At 45.2% G+C, this 19,375-nt stretch overlaps 1 protein-coding gene across 4 annotated transcripts in view; it reads right to left on the bottom strand.

The window, feature by feature from the left end:
• Window positions 1-19,375, bottom strand: part of LSAMP (limbic system associated membrane protein) — a 985,865-nt gene that overhangs the window by 291,083 nt on the left and 675,407 nt on the right. For 2 of the 4 annotated variants that reach the window (XM_064722162.1, XM_064722152.1), the window contains exon 2: window positions 6,411-6,489. In XM_064722162.1, the coding sequence (XP_064578232.1) occupies window positions 6,411-6,489 (79 nt within the window). Of the gene's footprint in view, window positions 1-6,410; window positions 7,080-19,375 lie in introns of those variants that run through there. The other 2 variants (XM_064722153.1, XM_064722144.1) reach the window with 2 other exon arrangements.

The following is a 19,375-nucleotide window of genomic DNA, read 5'->3' on the forward strand; positions in this document are numbered from 1 at the left end:
ACAGAGGAGACTGGCGGTTCACATTATTTTGAAATAGCTGTTTTCTAGGCAGAGGTGAAACTCATCATTATTAGTTCCCATTACTTACCATAAAACCAGGCACATTAGATGTGCTCGAAGCCTGAAGCAAATGCTTTGGTGTCAGATTCAGCTGAAAATCACATTCGTTTATTTCTTCAGCAAGAGAACAGTAAAAGAAAACTCAGTAAATTCCTGACTTCACCTTTGTGGCCTCCATTGCACTTACTCCAGCAGAGCACAAGTTCACACAAACCAGAGTGAATTTTGATGGACAACAAAACTAGGTAACTTCAATGAAAATGGCTATATTCAGCCTCTCAGTGAGTCTGTTGAAGCCCTGCTGCTGCATCAGCAGCAAGCTATGGCCCTGCAGATCTGTCAGAATCAGATGCCTGTGGGTCTGGATATAAAGGGCAGGTACGTGTAACATATATTTTGAAAACTTATAGTTATGAGATGGTGAATTCCAGTAACTATGAGATATTTTAAGAATAGGTCTTTCCTCATGACCTGCTGGGGAGGGGAGTGGAAGAGTTACTGACTCCAAGACACTTCAGGTAACGTGTAGTACTATATAAATTATAATGCCAACTAAGTAGGAAAACATATGGTACTTAGTTGCAAACTGAAGTGTGTTTGCAGACTCAGGGGAGGAGGTTAAAGCCATACAGTTCAACGCTGTCTCTCCATCTTTCTGAATGCAAAATATACGTTCAGTGTTATTAAACATGCATCATTTCACCAAAGAAAGCCTTTCCTTTTCTAATTTCCATTCCACTTTTCCTTGTGATAGGTTAGTCCCACCCTGCAGGAAGGACATTCTCAAAAAGGGCCCCCTTACCTCTGGGTACACCATATAAAAATAATGCGTGTGTATAAGTAGAGATGATGATTGCCAGCCTTTGACCATACACATATTGCAACTGTCTTTATCATATGTATACACACACACACTCTCACATATCTGTGGATGCATGTGTGCCTTCATGTAATGGCACCATCTGCTGCCAGAGCTGGAAGTTTTGCAACATCATCTGTTACTACATTTATACATTTTTATTTTTCATTTGAAGGAAAGAATCAACAGAGTTTGCACAGATCCTGACTCACCCTGTCTCAACACATGGACCCTGAAACTGATAATGAAGGCTTTGTACAGGCCAGAGAGAGAGGAAGGCACTTGGGACTTCTGGTCAACACCAGTGTGGATGAGGATGTACTAGGGAATCCTCATTTGTCACATTTGCTGGGTTGCTGTGTGGCTGAGCCAAAAGGCAAGCCAAGCTAATGGATGGGTCACTAGGCTGGGTGTGCCTGAGCCCTGCGAGCAACCCTGGGCGTGTCCCCTCACCTCCTGCCCACCCACCCCCAGCCTGGGTCCATCCCAGCTAATAGCCTGCCTGCCCTGCAGAGGAGGGGATCTCTCACTCTCTGCTCACGTGGCACTTAAAACAAAGGGTGCCTCAACCCAGTGGTGGCCTCTAAGTGCCACAACAATACCACTAATAATCAAGGTTACAATTTTACTGCCAAGACTGTATTATTATGTGGCATTATACGTTTGAACGTGCCTATTCTCATTTCTTGCAAAGGGCTCAGCTCAGTGCTCCCTGTTACAAATCATATGCTAATTGTAAGTGTAATCTGAACAGCTTTTGCTTTTCTTTTAAAATGACGGTATAGGGCATAAACTTTGTTGTGATGTTGTGTTGCTATTTCGCCTGAGGTGCTTTTGTCCTCTAGCACAGCTCCACATGTAACATATCAGCAAAATACTGGGACGCCAAGAACAGAGTTTGCATAAATTGCTTATATTGCAGGATTACACCAACAGCACTGTCATTACTGCTTATAATTTGATTCTAGCCCATCCTTTGAAACATGCAACTTAAAGAAACTAAGTACCCGTTAGGATGGATGTTCCTAAATGTGCTATCAGCCTGAAACTTTACATTATTTTAAAATACCTGGTAAAAATGAAAAATGCAGACTCAGTCAAATGTTGGTTTTCATCTGCACATCAGCATGAGATTGTTTTAATTCTTGTGCTTGGAAAAACTCAAGAGCAATGAGCCAAATTCTGGCCTTGGCGAGATCCCAGTTCTCCAAAGACTGAACATCATCTGAGCAGCGCTCAGAAGCTTATGCCCTGTATGAGTCACTTGTACCTCTTTATTTGCAGTCCCTGGGAATCTGCCCCAAAGGCAAATGGAATATTTCTGACTCTGCCCTTGGGCTTTTCTGGATTTGTACTGGTATAACAGAACAGATTGGGATGGAGATGTGACCCATTTTGGTTCCAGCTGGTGATGAGCTCCATTTCAGGAGTTTTTAAAGGCTAAATCTGCACTTGTGCCAGAACTTCCAAAATTCCTGGGCAACCTGCAAGTCCTGCTGACACCCTCAGATGAGCTCTTTGAAGGCACTTTGAGGTGAGCTGTTGTGGTGGTTCTGAGGCAGCTGATCTTTCCCCAACATGATGTACAGGTACTTGATCCCATAGCATGGACTCCCCACTGCCATTTTGCTTTTAAGCCATCCAGAGGGCCAAACACAACACAGAAACACAGTCCCCTTCCTTCCCAGTTTGCAGCAGCTGCCCTTCATCACTGCACATGTCCCAGCTTAGCCAACATCCTCGTGTTCCTCGGCCCCTCCTTAGGCTGAACGTGTACCCGCCTTTGCTCACCCAAAATGTGCAGAGCAAACGAGATGGGAAGGGATGCTGAAGGCAGGCAAACAGCAAGAAGATTTAGGGTTGGGGCCTGTTTTTCTTTTCTTTTCTTATTTTAAATAATTTGGAGGATATGTTGTAAATTTCTTTTTTGGATATTATTTTCTTCTTTTCCCAACACCAAGTAGGGAAGTTGCATACAAAAACTGACAGCCTCATGATTGTAATCTTGACAGCAAGACATTGGCAGGAACTGTAGCCAAAGTTCCCTCTCAATGCTCAAAATAAGGTTCAGTGTCCTTCTTCACTTGCTGAAGACAGAGTTAAAAAAATGAAACCTTAGTAAGTCTGACAGGCTCGCCAATATACAGCGTCATCTTTAAAACATCCTCCTCTCTTTTCTTGGTTGCAGCTGGACAAACACCAGCAACTCTGCTCAGCCCTTCTCACCTGTTGCTGGTCTCAGAGCCCTCCTCTCTTTTCTGCCTTGCTCCAAGGAGCAGACAATTACCCTTTTCCCTGCGGATAGCCTATAATGAGCTATTTTTATTCTCTCTGCAATTCCCTAACTTCCCCATGCCAAATACTCACTAAGAGTCATCAACCTTCAGCAAGGCCGACACATGAATCAAATCTGCTGCCAGGTCATTTAGGAGATGAGCCAGTTTAGAGTTAGGGACATTTTTTAATAGTCCTGGACTGAGGGAATATTTTAAATGCTACAGCTTTAAAAAGTCATCTCCAAACTTTTCAGAATAATTCTATTCTGAGTAACAAGCTGCAGATGAAGCTTCAGAGAACTGGCTTCCTTTAGGAACATTAGGGCTTATAATAAACTATTTTTCTCCACTTCATAGATCAGCCCACCCACCCGTTCTTCCACCTACAAGTGTAACCCTATATACAAATGTATAAGGCCCCAAGAGGAAGACCCATTTAGAATATCCTGTCCTTGGTGATTTGCTGAATGATTTGCACCACAATTTACAGGAACAAAATGTTTTTAGTTATCTTATCACTATGTATACTGCTTTTATTTCTCTCCAACTGCGTATCATTTTTTCTCCCTCCTACATTTTCATTTCCCTTCAAGTTATAGGAGCTACTGGGCACTGGTAAACTGATGGTGCACAATTCCTCTGAAGCAGATGTTTAGCCAAGATAGGTGATATGATCCATGCATAGAAAACTCTTACCTATCTATCTGTGGACATAAAGTTATGCTTTGAGCACAGTTAGTATAGATCATCTAATGGAGTTTTTATTTTTCCCCATCTAGCTCTTTTCCTTCTGTTGTCACAGTGGATCTATAGACAGGGAGAGTGAGGCACTGGGAGTTTTTCAAAACAAGGCTGTCTTAAAGTGAGTTATGTTTTGGAGGTTGACAAAACAGTGAGGGGGAAGCTAGCAAAAAAATCTTTGCTTTAAAACTGAGGACATGAAATGTGTCCTGCAGGACCTAAAGTCCATGGGACATAGGGAAATCTCACACCTTCAAGCTTCATGTGTCAGTCTGTCTCCCAGTACAGCCTGGTTTCTGCTCCTTGTCTGAAGGAGGAATTGAAATATCCCAGAGACCTGGGTCTGGTCCCAGGGAAAGGGAGACAGCTGCCCTTCCTAGGAAATGTGAAAAGCATGTAGCTGGCCAGATCTGCTTAAAGGGCTTAGGAAGGCAGCTGAAGGAAAAAGTACAGCCTGTGCACTGGCCACAGTCACTTGTGACAGAAATGCAGCCAGCCAGGAACACAGTATTGCCCGGGGCAAGCATTTACATGGCCGGGTGGCGTGCTGCTCCTGCAGACTGTGTCACTTGGCACACATCTGGCTGACACAGCTGGATCCCTTCACTCAGGTGTTTTATTTTAGTGCCTGACATAACACTGGCAAGCCACACGCAATCACAGAAAGCAGTCTCCCATGCAGCCCCGTGGAGCTTGCTGATGAAGGAACGCTTCACACGCAGCCCTTGCAGGCACCATCTCCTCCATCCGCTCAGCCCTCTCAGCTGCAAATGTAGCTTTAGCACACAGCATCTAGACAAACTGAAAAGCTCCAAGGTTAAGTGGGAAATAGAAATCTAGTGACCCCTGTCTGGGCAAGCTAGCTTAATGACTTGTCTGCTGCTGCACGTACCAAACATGCTGGCAAACATCTGTCTGAGCAGCCCCTCCAAAATAAATGATTGATGGAAGTTTTTGCCTTTAAAAATGGGATAAGTTAGCTAGGAGTCCTGCTAGAAAAGGGTTAATGGGATATATGGATTGGTAGTGAGTGGAAGAGAGAGTAGAGAAGCTGGAGTCAGAGGCAACACCCCTTGTTAGGTGTTTACCATGTCGAATCTAAACCGCTTCCACTGCATATGCAAGGCAGATGAATTACTCTGTAAATCCTATTACTCTGTGTGGATAAATCTTACATTCAAGTTAACAAGTCTGGAGAGCTGGGGAATGGAAGCTGCTGAAGGGATATTCCAGGATCAAAACAACCGAGGACATGGGAGGCGACCGAAGCGATATGTGTACACACACACACACACACACACACACACACACACACACATCCCTCTTCCAGCATCCTTCTTCCCTCTATCATTAAATGGGAGGGATGCAGGACACAGGGGATCGTGTAGCAGAGTGTTTGGTGACATCCAGCAGGATTTATTTCACAGAAAGAGAAAGAAAACTTTGCTGCTGCTGTTAGCTTTACTAGGGGATTACTCCCTTGATGCTTCAGGGTTTGTGCACTATCAGCTCCTCACACAGATCACAGACTTATTTTAAATTACACCCAGTAGTTTTACAGCTGTAATACACAGTCTGCACACTCACACACACAGAATTTTCCTTCAATGGGGGAGTTACTGCAGGTAAGTTGAGCAAGGTAGAATATGAGAAAAAAAAACCTACAGGAAAAAGACTACTGCAGTTCAGCTATTTGGGACACTCCTAACTGAAAGCCCAAGCAGTGCCAGAAGTACCTTTGCACAATGAAACCAGAAATACAACACTCAATACTGCCAGTAAGCAAGGTTTCGTGTGCAAAGACATCCTCATCACAACCAGACACACAGGCACAGCATACACCCATTTATTTAGCCCTGAAAAAAACTCCAACACACAAAGATGCAATCTTCGTAAATTGTAGCAGTCAGAGCTGCTACACCGTTTTTTCACCATCCTGTTCAACTATTATATCCATCTTCACTCCCCACAGGGCAGAAAAATAAATAAATAAAATTAAAGGACAAGAGTATCCCAAAAGAACTTGCCTGAGAGTTCTGGCAGCACCAGGGATAAAGTTTTTGCATATGTACAAAAAGAAGCATGGGAAGATCAATGTAACATCTGGCAAGCACAGCTGGATCCCTTTTCGATTCCTCTATTGATACTGCAGGGCTGGTGAAAAGTGTACGCTCCCAAGAGCTGGCTAACACAAGCAATCTTTCCCCACTGAAATTCTTTCGATCCAGGGCACTACATAGAGGATAGTGTGGCAAGAAGTGTTCAAAAGCTTTGCAATTTTTTCATATTAAAGCACAAACACACATGCAGAGCCTGTTTGTAGCAGCTGCTGCTACTGCAGTTTGAGAGGTAAAATAACACACAATCTCACAGAGACTTATACACACAAATCTGGACCACGTCACACGTACACGTTGCATATATGGCAATATAGATGCACACACAGGAGGGGAAAAGTTGGCAAAATGCCCTACCTGAGGATGGCTGTGTCCCCTTGCCTCACGGTGATGTTATCGGTCCCTCGGGTAAAATCCACGCTGCGGACTGGCAGCCCTGTAGGGAGAAGGCAAAGCAATCTCAGTAGGACCAGCGGTAATTGTTTCCGATCAGGCTGAGCCCTTGCTACCATGGCTGGTCTCGTCGAGTTTCACTGTCAGTACTTGTCTCTTTCTCTGCCTGCGTATGTGGACAGATAGACGCAGAAAGAAAAACAATAATAATAATGTACAACTCTCGCTATGATCGACAGTCCAAGAAAGGGGAGGTGATTTCACAGTCCTTCTCAGCTGCCACTTTCTCTTGCTCTTTTCAGTCTCTTGCTGGCTTCTTTCCCTTCCTTGCCTTTTTTTTTTAAGGCTCTCCAAAAAAAAAAAAAAAAAAAAAGTCTTAGCAGATCCTTCAAATAAAAAAGGGGGGCAAAAAGAAGCAAGACGAAAAAGTCAGGTAGCAAAATAACTACGGAATAATAACAATTAAATCGACCCGTTTAGAGTGATGAAGAGTGGTGGGAAAAAAAAAAAAAAAAGGAAAGGAACAAGAGGAATCCTGTGCCACCGGGATGCGGGAGGGGATAGTCCTGTGGCTGTGCAGCCTCCAGCCCCGCGCTCCCTCCTAACCCACTTTCCCAGGCGGAGCGAGGGAGGGAGGAGGAGGAGGAGGAGGAGAGAGGGAGAGAGGGAGGAGGGAGCCCTGCTCGTGAGACGGCAGCTCGGCACCACAGCGGCGGCGGCGGGCGCGGAAGGAGCCGCGGGCCGCGCTCCCCATCCCTCTCCCGGGGGCGCAGCAGCCCGGGGCCCGCACCGCCGACCGGGGATGCCCGGGGGGATGCGGAACGTCGGCCGGGGAGGGGAGGGGGCACTGCAGCGGGGAGAGGGGCTTGGAAAGGCATGGGGGCTGCAAGGCAGAGGGGGTGAGCCCCGAAGGAGAGGGGAGGAGGGAGAGGAAGAGAGGGAAGGGCATGGGAGAGGAAGAAGGGGCTCGAGAAAGGAGGAGAAGGGGAGCGGGGAGCAGAGAGAAGGCAGGAGCAGCCGGGAGCTGCTGAGCGGGAGGGAGGCACGGGGAGTAGGGCACAGAGGACGGAGGAAGGTACGGCCAATTTTCTCAAGATGAAATAGTGAGGAAACAGGGTCTGTGGCCAAAAGTGCAAACAACTTGGCTTAGCGGCCTGAAGCCACACGCTAGCTGATTTACAGAGCGGCATCCTTGGCAACTGCCTCTGCAGCCTCAGACCATGCTTCTTCCCCTCTCAGACTTTTCTCTCGCCAGATAACCAGTTGTACATCCCTCCCTCCCACCTCTCTTCACTCAGCCCTTCCCGCCCCCCACCCCCTTTCCCAGCCTCGGAGAGCCGGAGCGGAGACAATGCCGGCATTGAGCTGCCCGCGGTGTGAATGCTCGGCCTGTGCTGCCGCTGCCAGAGCCCGCAGCTGAGCCCCGCCGGCAGCAGCGCTGCCCACCCGGGAACGCGCCCGCAGCCCGCAGCCCGCCGCAAAGAGAAGCGAGATTAAATTAATGGAAAGGAATAAGCCGAATGTTTTATTGCTGATGCCTGCCTGCCATTCCACCAGCCCGATCCGTGCCTGCGGGAGGGATCAGAGCTGCTCCTAGGGATGCTTCGCTCATGTAACCCTTCTGCGACCAAAGCACGGCGCGGCTGGGATAGGAAGCAAAGAGGGAAGGGGAGGTCTACGAGGGGTCCAGAGAATCAGATGTAAGAAAAGCCATGGGGTTACTCGGCTGAGAGTTGCTGTCCTGTGTGGTACAGTGCTGGTACATGTGCAGGAAGGGAAAAAAAAAACAGGTCTTGGATAAAGCCTGTTTCACCTCTGCTTCTGCAGCCTTGTGGGACACAGTGCGCTCAAACTGGAGAGACATAAGGAATGTCACAGAAATGGCCGTGTGGGACCAGATCAAAGGACCCTCTAACCCTTCCTGCCGTCTCTAAGCAGCCTAAAGCCAATGCCTGGTGAAGCTCCCAAGCACAAGGCAAGCATGCAGTGCTACTGCCCCAGGGCACTTATCTATTTCTAGTGATTTATGGCTAAGGCATGTCCCCAGCCAGTGGCACTGCCTTTGTAGTTAATGGCACTTGAATGATTTTCTTCTTCCAGGAGCACATCCAGTTGCTTTCTGAACTCCTAGAAACTGGCCCCTGCAGCCTTGGTATGGAAAGGCCGCACTGTCTGAGTACTTAAACAATCCCTGCAAGTGTTAAAGACCCATAAATTAGGGACTAAGGTCATGACACTGCTGCTCCAGTGCCACGCATGCAGCAGCAAGAAGAGATGACTGCTTTGTATTCAAGCCAAGGAGTGAGGCAAGTCAGACGTTTCCTCTACAGTAGACTTGGCATGGATTGCACCAGAGGGGGAGAGGAATGAGGAGCTAAAGGGGTTAATCCATACACTAGATGTACCCAAGGTATTGCAGATATACCACCTCACAAGGATAATCCTCTGGAGAATACCATGCTGCTGACACCTGATTGCTGACTAGTAACCATCACTCAAGGATGGAGAATGCAAGGCACAGGGATACATCAGGCTGCTGGCGTGCCTGAAGAGGGACATCACCAAGGGGCAACCTCTGAGTCCCCGTGACAGACTTTGAGTACAGCTTCAAGACCTGGTCCCATATGAAGTTAGCAATGAAAGAAACGCACCTCTCTCGCAAGCCAGTGCTGCATGGATCCTTTTTACAAGGGTCTCCCAAATATGTTTCATCTACATTTAATAAGAGCTATTGTGTGTTAATTAAATGCCCGTGGAGTAAGGAAAACATATTTGTCGAAGATTAACTATTATGCAATGCAAGAAGCATCTGCCACCCAACTGCTAGAGCTCACTAAATATTTCCTTATCTCAGAGTATTTACTTAGGAGGCAATAACTATCCAGTTAAATCTAAATTTAATGCTTAGTTAAATATAGTTCATAGAAAGTGGCACCAATATGTTTTACACAGAGAACGACAGAGGGGTTTCAGGGAGGGAGAAGAAAGAAATCCTGTCTCCAGGCTCCACTAAGATCCTGATTCAAGGTGAGACTGCATGTGGCCATGCCCCCCTACTAAGAGAGGTGCATCACAGAGGGCTCAGAGGCCCCTCTCTGCTGATCCAGCAGTACAGGGGATGATTTAATCTTCTTACACATTTATTAGAACTCATTAGAACTACTGCAGCATAACTAAATAATAATAATAATAATAATAATAATAATAATAATAATAATAACAGCAACAACCAGAGAGATGAGGAAGAAATTCCCTTTAGGGTCTTGTGAACCTTGTGAAAAATAAAACAAAAACAAAACGTGAAGTGGATATGTCTAATTTGTTTAATTTGTTTTTTGAAGTGTACAGAAGCAAAAGGAAGGGGTTGCATAAGTGTAAAAGGCCAAACAAGCAGGAATCACACAAATCCTAGGAGAGTGCCTCGTGAGTAAAATAAATAATGTTATTTTTATATGTGCTCCCAGAAGAAATAACTCTCTGGACCCATCTCCCCCTGCTGGAAGCAGATAACGAAACAGCCGGTCTGGCTTCTAACTTGCCTATCTTCTGAAAACTTGAGGGAAAATTCAGGTAAACAATCAGAGCATGGACACCACAAATCCATATTGCAGCCTTTTCATGCTATTCTTCAGTACTCCTGGTAGGTGCAGGACTGGCAGGATGAGCACGACTGAGCAGACTTTGTCACTATGCAGTTCAGGAATAGACAGAGCAGCATGAGCCCAGCCCTGCAGGTACCACATCACTCCCCTCCAAAGCAAAACACTTAAACCCTGTTTAAAGGGAGCAGGGTGCAGAGCAACACACTTAGATGAGCAGAGACTGTAAGGCACAGCCAGAGACATGATAGAAACGTTTGGATGGCAGGTTCAGGACTGTATCTGTGTTTCCACGCTATGGATGCAGGATTTATTTGTGTACCAAGTTGGAAGGAAAACAAGCACATGAGCTGGGGCAGCCTGGCTATTCCTACTTTCCCTGTCTTTGAGGGGAATGGGCTGGAGACATCACAGCGTGGACATCTAGGCTGGCTAAAGGAGAGAACCTCCACGCTGGTCCTGGATGGGCAGGAGATGTGTTGAGATATGCCGTGCTGGGCTGCCCCATGACAGGTACTCAGGTCACCTCTGCCTCCCTGTGTGGCAGCTCAGTTTTTCAGATACTCAGGGACTGACATTGTGAAAGCCTAAAGTGCCATCTGTTTTTCATGGAGAGCCAAGAGACACTGAAAGCATGGACTCTGTCCACAAATAGGAGTGGGGGTTTTTTTGCATTTGAGGTGGCTAAATGCAAAGAGCAATCCATGCACTTCAGTCAATGCCAACTGCAACAACCATCTGTATGATGTGGATGGCTGCCCTCTAGGACTAAAGCAAGGCTCGTCAGCTCACACCACAAACAGCCACACAAAATGGAACTGTTCTCACTTGACTTTCCTTCCCTACCAGCCACACCAAAGCTAATGACTTGATCCCAAATATTGCTGGAATCAGGGAAAAGGCATTTCTGAAAAATACCAAAAAAAATCACACTGCTCACACAAGTCTCCAGACCATATGAGTGACACAAGAGTTTTAAGGGGACTCTGCAATGGCTCTGCCAGCAGAGTCCAGGCACATAGGGACTTTATTTGGGATATCTGCAATAGTGAGTGAAAACGTATGATGTTTTGTGAGGTATAACGCATTTAGTCAAGATACACTGCTGCACAATGCAGCAGAGCCTGCTCAAAGCCTCTCAGCCATGAAGAGAAAATGCAATTTTGTCTCATTGGCAGAGGAGTTATGGAGAGGAACAAGGAAGAGCCAAAGGGGTTTCACAACATGGTGAGGAAGATTAAGGGACCGTGGAAGGACAGCCGTGATCTCTCTGTCCTCTCTTCATTCCCATATCTGCAGCTCCCACACGCATACATTTCTGCTCTGATGTGCAAGGGCAGCATCCCACTGCAATTAAGCAGTTATGTTCCATTCTCCTTTAGTACCTGGGATACAGGGAGCCATAGGGGCAGAAGAAAAGGAGGAAAAGCAGGGCTAGAAGAGAGACGGGAAATCAAATTTACAAAGCACTTATTATAGGTAAAAATTCTGCAGTTTGAGAAAAATAGAAATATATATGGTTTCTATGAATATTTTGCAAGTCTAAAAATTAAACTGGCTTTTGATGCTGAAAAGAAGAGCCAGTTTAGAGACAAGGCTAACAACCATACATGTAATGCAACAAGGCCAAGCTTCCTCTGAAGTAAGGACCTCATTAGGTAGAAGAATTTACTGCACTGAGAGCACTCAGCTAGGCCATAATTGTGGATGATAACATGCATGCACAACACCTCTCTCTAAGCACAGTCACTGAGCTGGAACAGAGAGCTCCTGTACAAGAGCAAGAGCTGATTTTCACCAATTTGTAACCTTGCTACTATGCAATTGATCTGGTTTCACAATTGATCTCCTTGGTGTGGACAATTTAGAGGCCAAGGGCCAGGTTCTCAATTGCTGTAAGCTGACATCTCACCACCACTGTCAGAAGAGCTATGCTGATCTACACCAGCTAAACGCAAGTTGTGAAGTTCATCTTCTTCTGTGCTGCATGGACAGAGAACTGTGTTATCACCTTTGAAAGAAAAACACTTGTTTGACTGGATAAAGAGATTTTATGCTCAGGCTTTTCAGAAAGTTTCACCTTTACTTAAAGACCACATCTGAAGGCTGGACAGGAGGATAACAGTAGCCTAAAGATGTCTTTTTTAAATCAGTATGACAAAGCAGAATTAAAGAATTAGTACTGCAGATGGTTTGTAGCCTTAATTACCGGTTGCTATCACAGCAAGTGCTTATAGAACTACAGATTTATTTGTAGAAGGAACCTTCCTGCTTGAGAGGGTCAAGATAAAGAGAGCGCTTCTTTTTTTGCTTAAAACAAAAATTGCCCTTCCAGTCTTACATAAATGCAACAATACAAGAACAAAAGTCATCAGTAGTGTCAAGAGCATCACTGCATTTCCTCTGGAAGATCACATAACATTATTGATCTCCTTACCAACACCTCACAACTGGACTCTGCAGCAGCTTCTTGACAGAGGGTGTCAAATAATTTTGAAACCACTGGAGGCCAGGCTGCTCAGCCAGTGCTGTTGTGTGGCAGGTAGCCAAGCTGTCTGCCATCCCCCAGCCCAGCAGTCCCAGTGGGGAAATGTGGGACCTGTCCCCACAAGAAAGGCTGGGTCATGGCTCCAGCAGCAGGGGAGTAGCCAATCCCAGTTCTGACATTCCTCGTGGGAACAAGGTAGTGTGTCTGCCCGTCCTTTTAAAATGTGACTATAGGAGTTAGGCATGCAAATCTAGACAAGAAGTCCATACCTCCCACTGAGGACAGCTTCAAAATCTCTTTATATTTGGCAGTAATCGTTGCTTCACCAGTGTCACATAATGCTTGATGAGTCAGGCAGAGCCAGAGTACAACCCTACAGGTCCTTAAATAAGTCACTTCCACATAGGAAGGCAGTGGCTCTATCTGCTTACTCCTAGTATCTCACAAAAACTTTCCTCCCGTGCCAGTGAATATTTATTGTTCTCAGCAAAAGTGATTAGGATTGACTTCACAAGTGACTACAGTGGTTAACAGTCCCTCCCAACACAGAAGCAGAGAGATGACCCAAAGGTTGGGAAGTTCTAGGAGGACAGGCCAAATTCCTCTGTGAATTTGGGTAAATTACTTAATGAAGCAGTCACAGTGGCATAAAAAGTTAATTTCCCTAGACTCCCTCTGCCCTCAGAGAAGTAATCTTGTCTTGAGGGCGCTCACAGCAGATGCCTAATTTAACCATATTAAATTGTCCTGTCTCTCAGGGCACGTCAAAGTTTACAGCTCCATTGCAGAGATCCTCACACAAGCTTCCAGTCCTACACACAGAGAGCGAAGCCCTGAAGGCTGCAGTGTGATCTGACATGATCTGACACTATTCCACACAAAGCCCCTACAAGACTCATGCCACAGAGCATGCCAGGCGTGACCTATTTCCAACCTACTCCTTAACAGGCTCCAAAGCAGCTGCCTGGCAGTTGCAAGGGATGTGGATGGCTGCAGACAGGGATTCCATACAGCTAAGAGATGGTCAAACCCATCCTGAGGAGCCCTGATGCATATTCCATGACCTGCTCTGGCATGGAGTTCTCAACACAATGCTAATGAATGAGCATAATCACTCTGACAGCAATGATTCTGACGAGAGGTCCAAAGTCTTGCTGAAATGATACATTCTACACATCCATCATTACTAGAGAATTGGTTTTATTGTGGAGAACAGAGTGCAGCAGGCTTCTGTGCCATGCATTTTCTTGTCCATTACAACAGCTACAGCATGGCTTTTATGAAACTTAAACTGAGGCCTGCAGCAAGACAAGAAAAATTCTCAAGTTTTGTGTGCTATCAGGACATGAGACAGTGTCAGAAAGCCTCACATGCAAGAGAAATTTGTATGCAAAAATTTGGAGAAAGTTTCCTTTGAAACTATGGCCTGCCTGAATTCAAGCCTCTGAAAACACTTTCATTCATTTTGCTGTGATGAGGTCTGAAAATGAGGAAAACATATCTTAATGTCTGGATCTTCAAGATGAAAAGCTAGGAGAGCTGTCCCACAGACATGGGCTCAGTTAATACCATCCTTACAGGCTACAGATCAGGGATATCTCTGCATCAGCACTTAGAATTACTGCATGCCTAATCTTTCAACATAAACTTTTTAATGTTCCAGCTTTTCTCCTCATCTTTCCACTACCCTCTTTTAAACTTCTCACCTTGACATTTTCAAGTTTCTCTTCCATTCCTATGTTGTTCCCATGCCCCATTTCTGTCAGGCCATGTAATTTTTGTACATCTTAAAGCTGGAAGGTACTTCTCAGATCATCCTATCCAGCTGTCTGCCTCAAGCACAGAAACTCACCCCCTTCTTGGGTTCAATGATTAATTACCACACCAGGTTAAGAATTTTTCTTTTTGTTTTAAACACAAACGTTATTTCCTTTATCATCCAGCCACTGAATTGAATCATGCTTTTGTCTGCTTAAATGGTTGTCTATTGTTAAATACTATCTCCTTGAAATATTATGTTGTACCTGTTTGAGCCTTACATTGTACCACTTTTGTTCCTAGTTCAATACTTTGCCACAAATGCCAAACACCTGGTGACAAGAGAGGAAAATAGGGTGCTTTCAGCAGCCTCTAAGAGAGCTGGCAGATGCAGGATTAATATCACTGTCCTTGATATGGGCCAGATAGCAAAGAGATAGGGCCAGGAGTGGCTGTTTTAGGTCCAAGTCTAAGCATGGGAAAGGGGGAAGTAGGAGCAGGGGTGGAACAACAGAGGACCTGCCCACCAAGAAGTGCAGAAATTAGGGGAATTCTCAGAGACAGAAGGCATTTTGCTGGAGGTGATTCCAGCAGCTCCTTCTGTCAGACAAGACAGAGGAACCTTCAGTTCTGTGAAGGTTCAGATGCAGTGGCCATGCAGCTGTATGATCTGTGGGGGCTTCACCTCTTGCAGGAGCATCACCTCCTCATCTCAGAACCACCCTGACTCCATTTCATCCCAGCTCATGTTTAAATCATCATGGATAAGGCAAAACAAGCCCAAGTGTGGACAAACTTGCAAACCACTCAGATGAAGCAACACCTCTCAGATAAAGCAACACCTTTCAAAGGACAGAGATTCTTCCCTGAACCACTGCTTATGACTCTGCTAAGGCTGGGCTGGATGAGGGATGCACACATCCTGAAACAGCTCCCTAAAACAGAGGTCTGGGGAGCCCATTTATAAATCCTTCCAGGCAGGAGTGAGAATAAGCAGGTGTTCTCTTGAAGGGGCATAAAATCTGTGTGGAAACTTGCCCTGGTTCAGGCCCTTAAGTGCCAGCAAATGCTCACTTTCACACACACACACACACACACACACACACACATACACACAGAGACACAGACTTTACTCAGCTCCAGCAACCTGTTAGATCCAGCAGCTGGCAGGGTTTTGTGGAACAAAGAGCCCACAACCCACACAGAAACGGAAGCATTGCTTCCTCTGAAACCCCTGGGGGTTGTGCACAGTCCTGGCCTTCAGTGACACTTTATTACTTTCTTAATTTATACAACACACCAGTACTTTTTAAAATAATGTAATGAGCCTGCTAGCTTCTTGCAGCAGGCAGAGATCAGGGAAGGACAAAGAGCAGGTTGGTCAGAGCACTGTAGCAGCTGGCTGAACAAAGGCAAGTGATGTGAAAAAAAATCACTGAAGTTGGATCAGACTGGAGCAAGATAATAAGAAAAGGCCCAAAGAAAACCTTTGATGAAGAGATGGAGCTCTGAATAGGGCACTTTCATGCTTCATTACTTGCCCTCTGAGAGAGGAATGGACTGGAAGATGAACTCCAAATACCACACCTATCGCATGTGTGGGTGAGGCTACCTCAAGTGTCCTCCAGGAAAAATTTATTTTTTACCCAAAATCATTGTCCATAACACCTTTTCACCTTATTCTTTCAGTCTGCAAGAGATCATCCTGTGTTCGCTAGGTGTGAGTGGGAATCAGGGTGAGGCCTGAATTTGAAATGGAGGGCTCCAAGTCACTCAAATATCTACTTCTGAGGTTTGGTAAGACAACCACTTTCACATAAAGTTTTGAGAGAGAATGGTAAAAATGGTGTACCAGAGCTACTTTTCAGCTGGTGAGAATACAGCACAAAGGAGCTGGCAGGAAAACTTTCTGCAGGCTTGGCATGATAAAACCTTACTGCCAAATGCAAGGGGTTACCTACTGACATGATGAGGATTCTGTGGAAGAAAGATATCTAATTTTTGTCTATCAGTGTCTGAAATGTCAAAGGCAACCTTGACAAGTAGTAACCCCTTGGATGAATCAGGGGAATATAATCAAGTGGACCTCTGCCACTGATTTCTGTGGAGCTATGATTTAATTTCCTTAAGCCTGCCTCTCACATTCTCTGTAAACTGCTCTTGGCTGGAGAATGAGTGCAACACAAAGAACAAAGCAAACACAGAAATTAAGGCACACTTTCAGATTCATGTCAATTTAACTTAACTACAACAATTTTCCAGTAAGTTCATTGCTCATCAAAGGGAGGAACAAACAGTGAATCTGGGTGGCTTCAGACAGACTCAGCATAAGCAAATTAAGTGCAAATTTCTCCTGCACCCAGCTCATTTAGGACACCCCTGTTCTGTCCATCAACATGCCCCGGTATTCCTGCCCACTTTCACCATCTGCTGATGTAGCTAAGTCCTGAAAAGAAGAATCTGCTATTACCCATGAATTTTTAATGCAGCAAGGAAAAGGCTGCAGGAAGAAGAATATTTGGTGGCATTTACTCCCTGTGATCAAAGCCATTTCATGTCTCTTATGTGATATTATTAGAACACAATATGAAGTGAAAGCAGCGTTCAGACTGAGGTCCCTATTCAAGAAACATTTTCTGCAGAGGAGAATGCAAGAACCAAATCCAGCAGGAAGCTCATGTTCTTACAGCCTCTCTCTGCCCATGTGTGTCTGCATCACATGACAGAAAGAGCCAAGAAGATACCTTAACTCCATTTCCCTCTATCACAAGCATGATGTTCAATGGGACACCTCCACTCACATGTGAAAGCTTCCCAACACCCAAAAGCGCTTGCATGGTCAGCAGGGAGAGACCCCAGTGTAAAGAGACATGCCACAGAAGGTACTGTGCTTTAGGTCTCTGATGTCACTGGAATTTGTCAAAGTACTGACTGTGCTTGTACACACCAAGCAACCACCCAAGAGCACACAAGGCCATAGAGAGAGATGATATGTCCTGTCTCTGTCCCATCTCGAGCTGAGCCCATCCTCCAGAGCCAAGAGGCACATGAAGACCATACAGGAAAATCTGTTATGCACTCAGTGAGCAGAAAGGGAATTTTTAGTTATTGAGCAAGGGCTACAAGGCTTCAGACAGATTTGGCTCTCGAGAATTATGGAATAATTCTACACCTTTCCTTTCCTTTATTAAAGGATATAATAAAACACATACTATAGTAATTTTTTTGAAAAGATTCTTCCTCTGACCTCAGACAAACATGGATGCACTAGAATATTCCCCTGGGAAATATCTGCATTAGCTGAATATGCTGTAATTACAAATTGCCAGTCTTATTGCCATTGTTCAATTGACAATAAAACTCAGGCACTGAGAGGCCACACTGATCAAACTCCTAGCCACAAGCAATGTATCCCATACAGATCACATTCTGTTGTTTGAAACCTTCCGAAGCAAATCTGTCCACTGCTGCTAAGTGTTTGATGAGTACTTCATAAAAAGCCAGTGCCTTGTTCACAATGTACCTCTGTTGGCACTGAGGATGCATTGTTCACACCAGCTGAAATTTCCAGCCTCTATTCCATGGCTTAAAGACTGAGATGTCTGTAAGCAATGGTCAAGGTTCAAAAAGCAGCAGGGATACCTGTGCAAAAATATTTGCCTATTGAATCCCGCCACTGATATGAGACTCTTGACTGCTCACTGTGAACCATCACACAAATGCATCTGCACTAATACCACACAAGTAAGGACAAGGGAGTCTCAAGTGAAGCTGAAGTGAAATTTAAGTAGTTTGGTAAACATAAAGTCTGTAAAAGTATGCTGAGAGCCATCATGCAGATGTTTACAGAGGCAACAGAAAACCTCTGGACGGCTCTTTCTGCTTTTACATTCTTCTGAGCTGGACTACAAGAAAGCTGAAGAAGGACTTTTAGCGAGGGCATGTAGTGATTGGACATGGGGAATGGCTTTAAACTGAAAGATAGTAGGGTTAGATTGGATATTAGGAATAAATTCTTTACTGTGAGGGCAGAAAGGCACTGGACAGGTAGCCCAGAGAGGCTGTGGATGCCCCATCCCTGGAAGCATTCAAGACTAAGTTGGGTGGGGCTTTGAGCAACCTGTTCTAGTGGAAGGTATCCCTGGCCATGGCAGTGGGGTTGGAAGAAGATGACCATTAAGGTCTCTTCAAACCCAAGCCATCTATGATTTGGTGACTCAGGTAAGGGCTCTGTACTGGACAGCTCTTTCTATGCCACTGTGTAAATCAAGGACAATTGACTGAAGCAGAGAAAAGGCCATGAACACTCAAGTATATCCAAAGGAAACTGCAAGACATCAACACCATATACAATGTGCCTGCAGTCCCTCTCACTGCCCTGCAGTGAGAAAGCCCTAGGAAGCAGAGGTTCTGTTCATACACAGAAAAGCAGCAATGTGTCATTGCTTAAATCTTTGGAGTGGAAGCTGGTTTGCTCTTACTGCCACAGAGAACTGCGCAACAGATTTAGGTTTCACACAGGCTGAACCCTTCCCACTTCACCTACACAGCGCAACAGAGCTGTGGGGGATGTTGTAGGCACTGCAAGTGAGGAAAGAAACTGGTGAAGGAGGGTGAGGGTGCAGCCCTTTGTGGAAAGAGGCCTGTGACACCATCCTGCTCTGTGTGTGCATGCGTATGAGCAAGGTGAGACTGGCATATGTGATATTCCAACTTACTGGGATGACTGAATAGGACAAATATTAAGTCTTAAGCTCTGTGGTATTTTGTCAGGAAGCAGGGCTTACAAAAAGAAAATAAACCAAATCAGCTCAGAGAGAAAGGGAAAAAATCCCCTACTTCACCAGGAAATCGAGTCTTCCTTATAATTTCCATTATGGTTCTTCAGCTTTCTAAAGATGTCCTCACTTTCAGGAGCCAATTTTAAAACACAGTGTTTGAACACGCTGGCCTGGCTAGAGTCAATGTCTTGATGACTGGGGAACATGCAGTATACTTCTAGTTTATTACATGTATTTAACTCCCTAAGGAAAGATTCAAGAAGTCATCAGTATCGGATAGATGCCCTTGGCTCTGCAGTCAAA

This window comes from Zonotrichia leucophrys, chromosome 1, assembly GCF_028769735.1.
Source record: "Zonotrichia leucophrys gambelii isolate GWCS_2022_RI chromosome 1, RI_Zleu_2.0, whole genome shotgun sequence".
NCBI classification, from domain to species: domain Eukaryota; kingdom Metazoa; phylum Chordata; class Aves; order Passeriformes; family Passerellidae; genus Zonotrichia; species Zonotrichia leucophrys.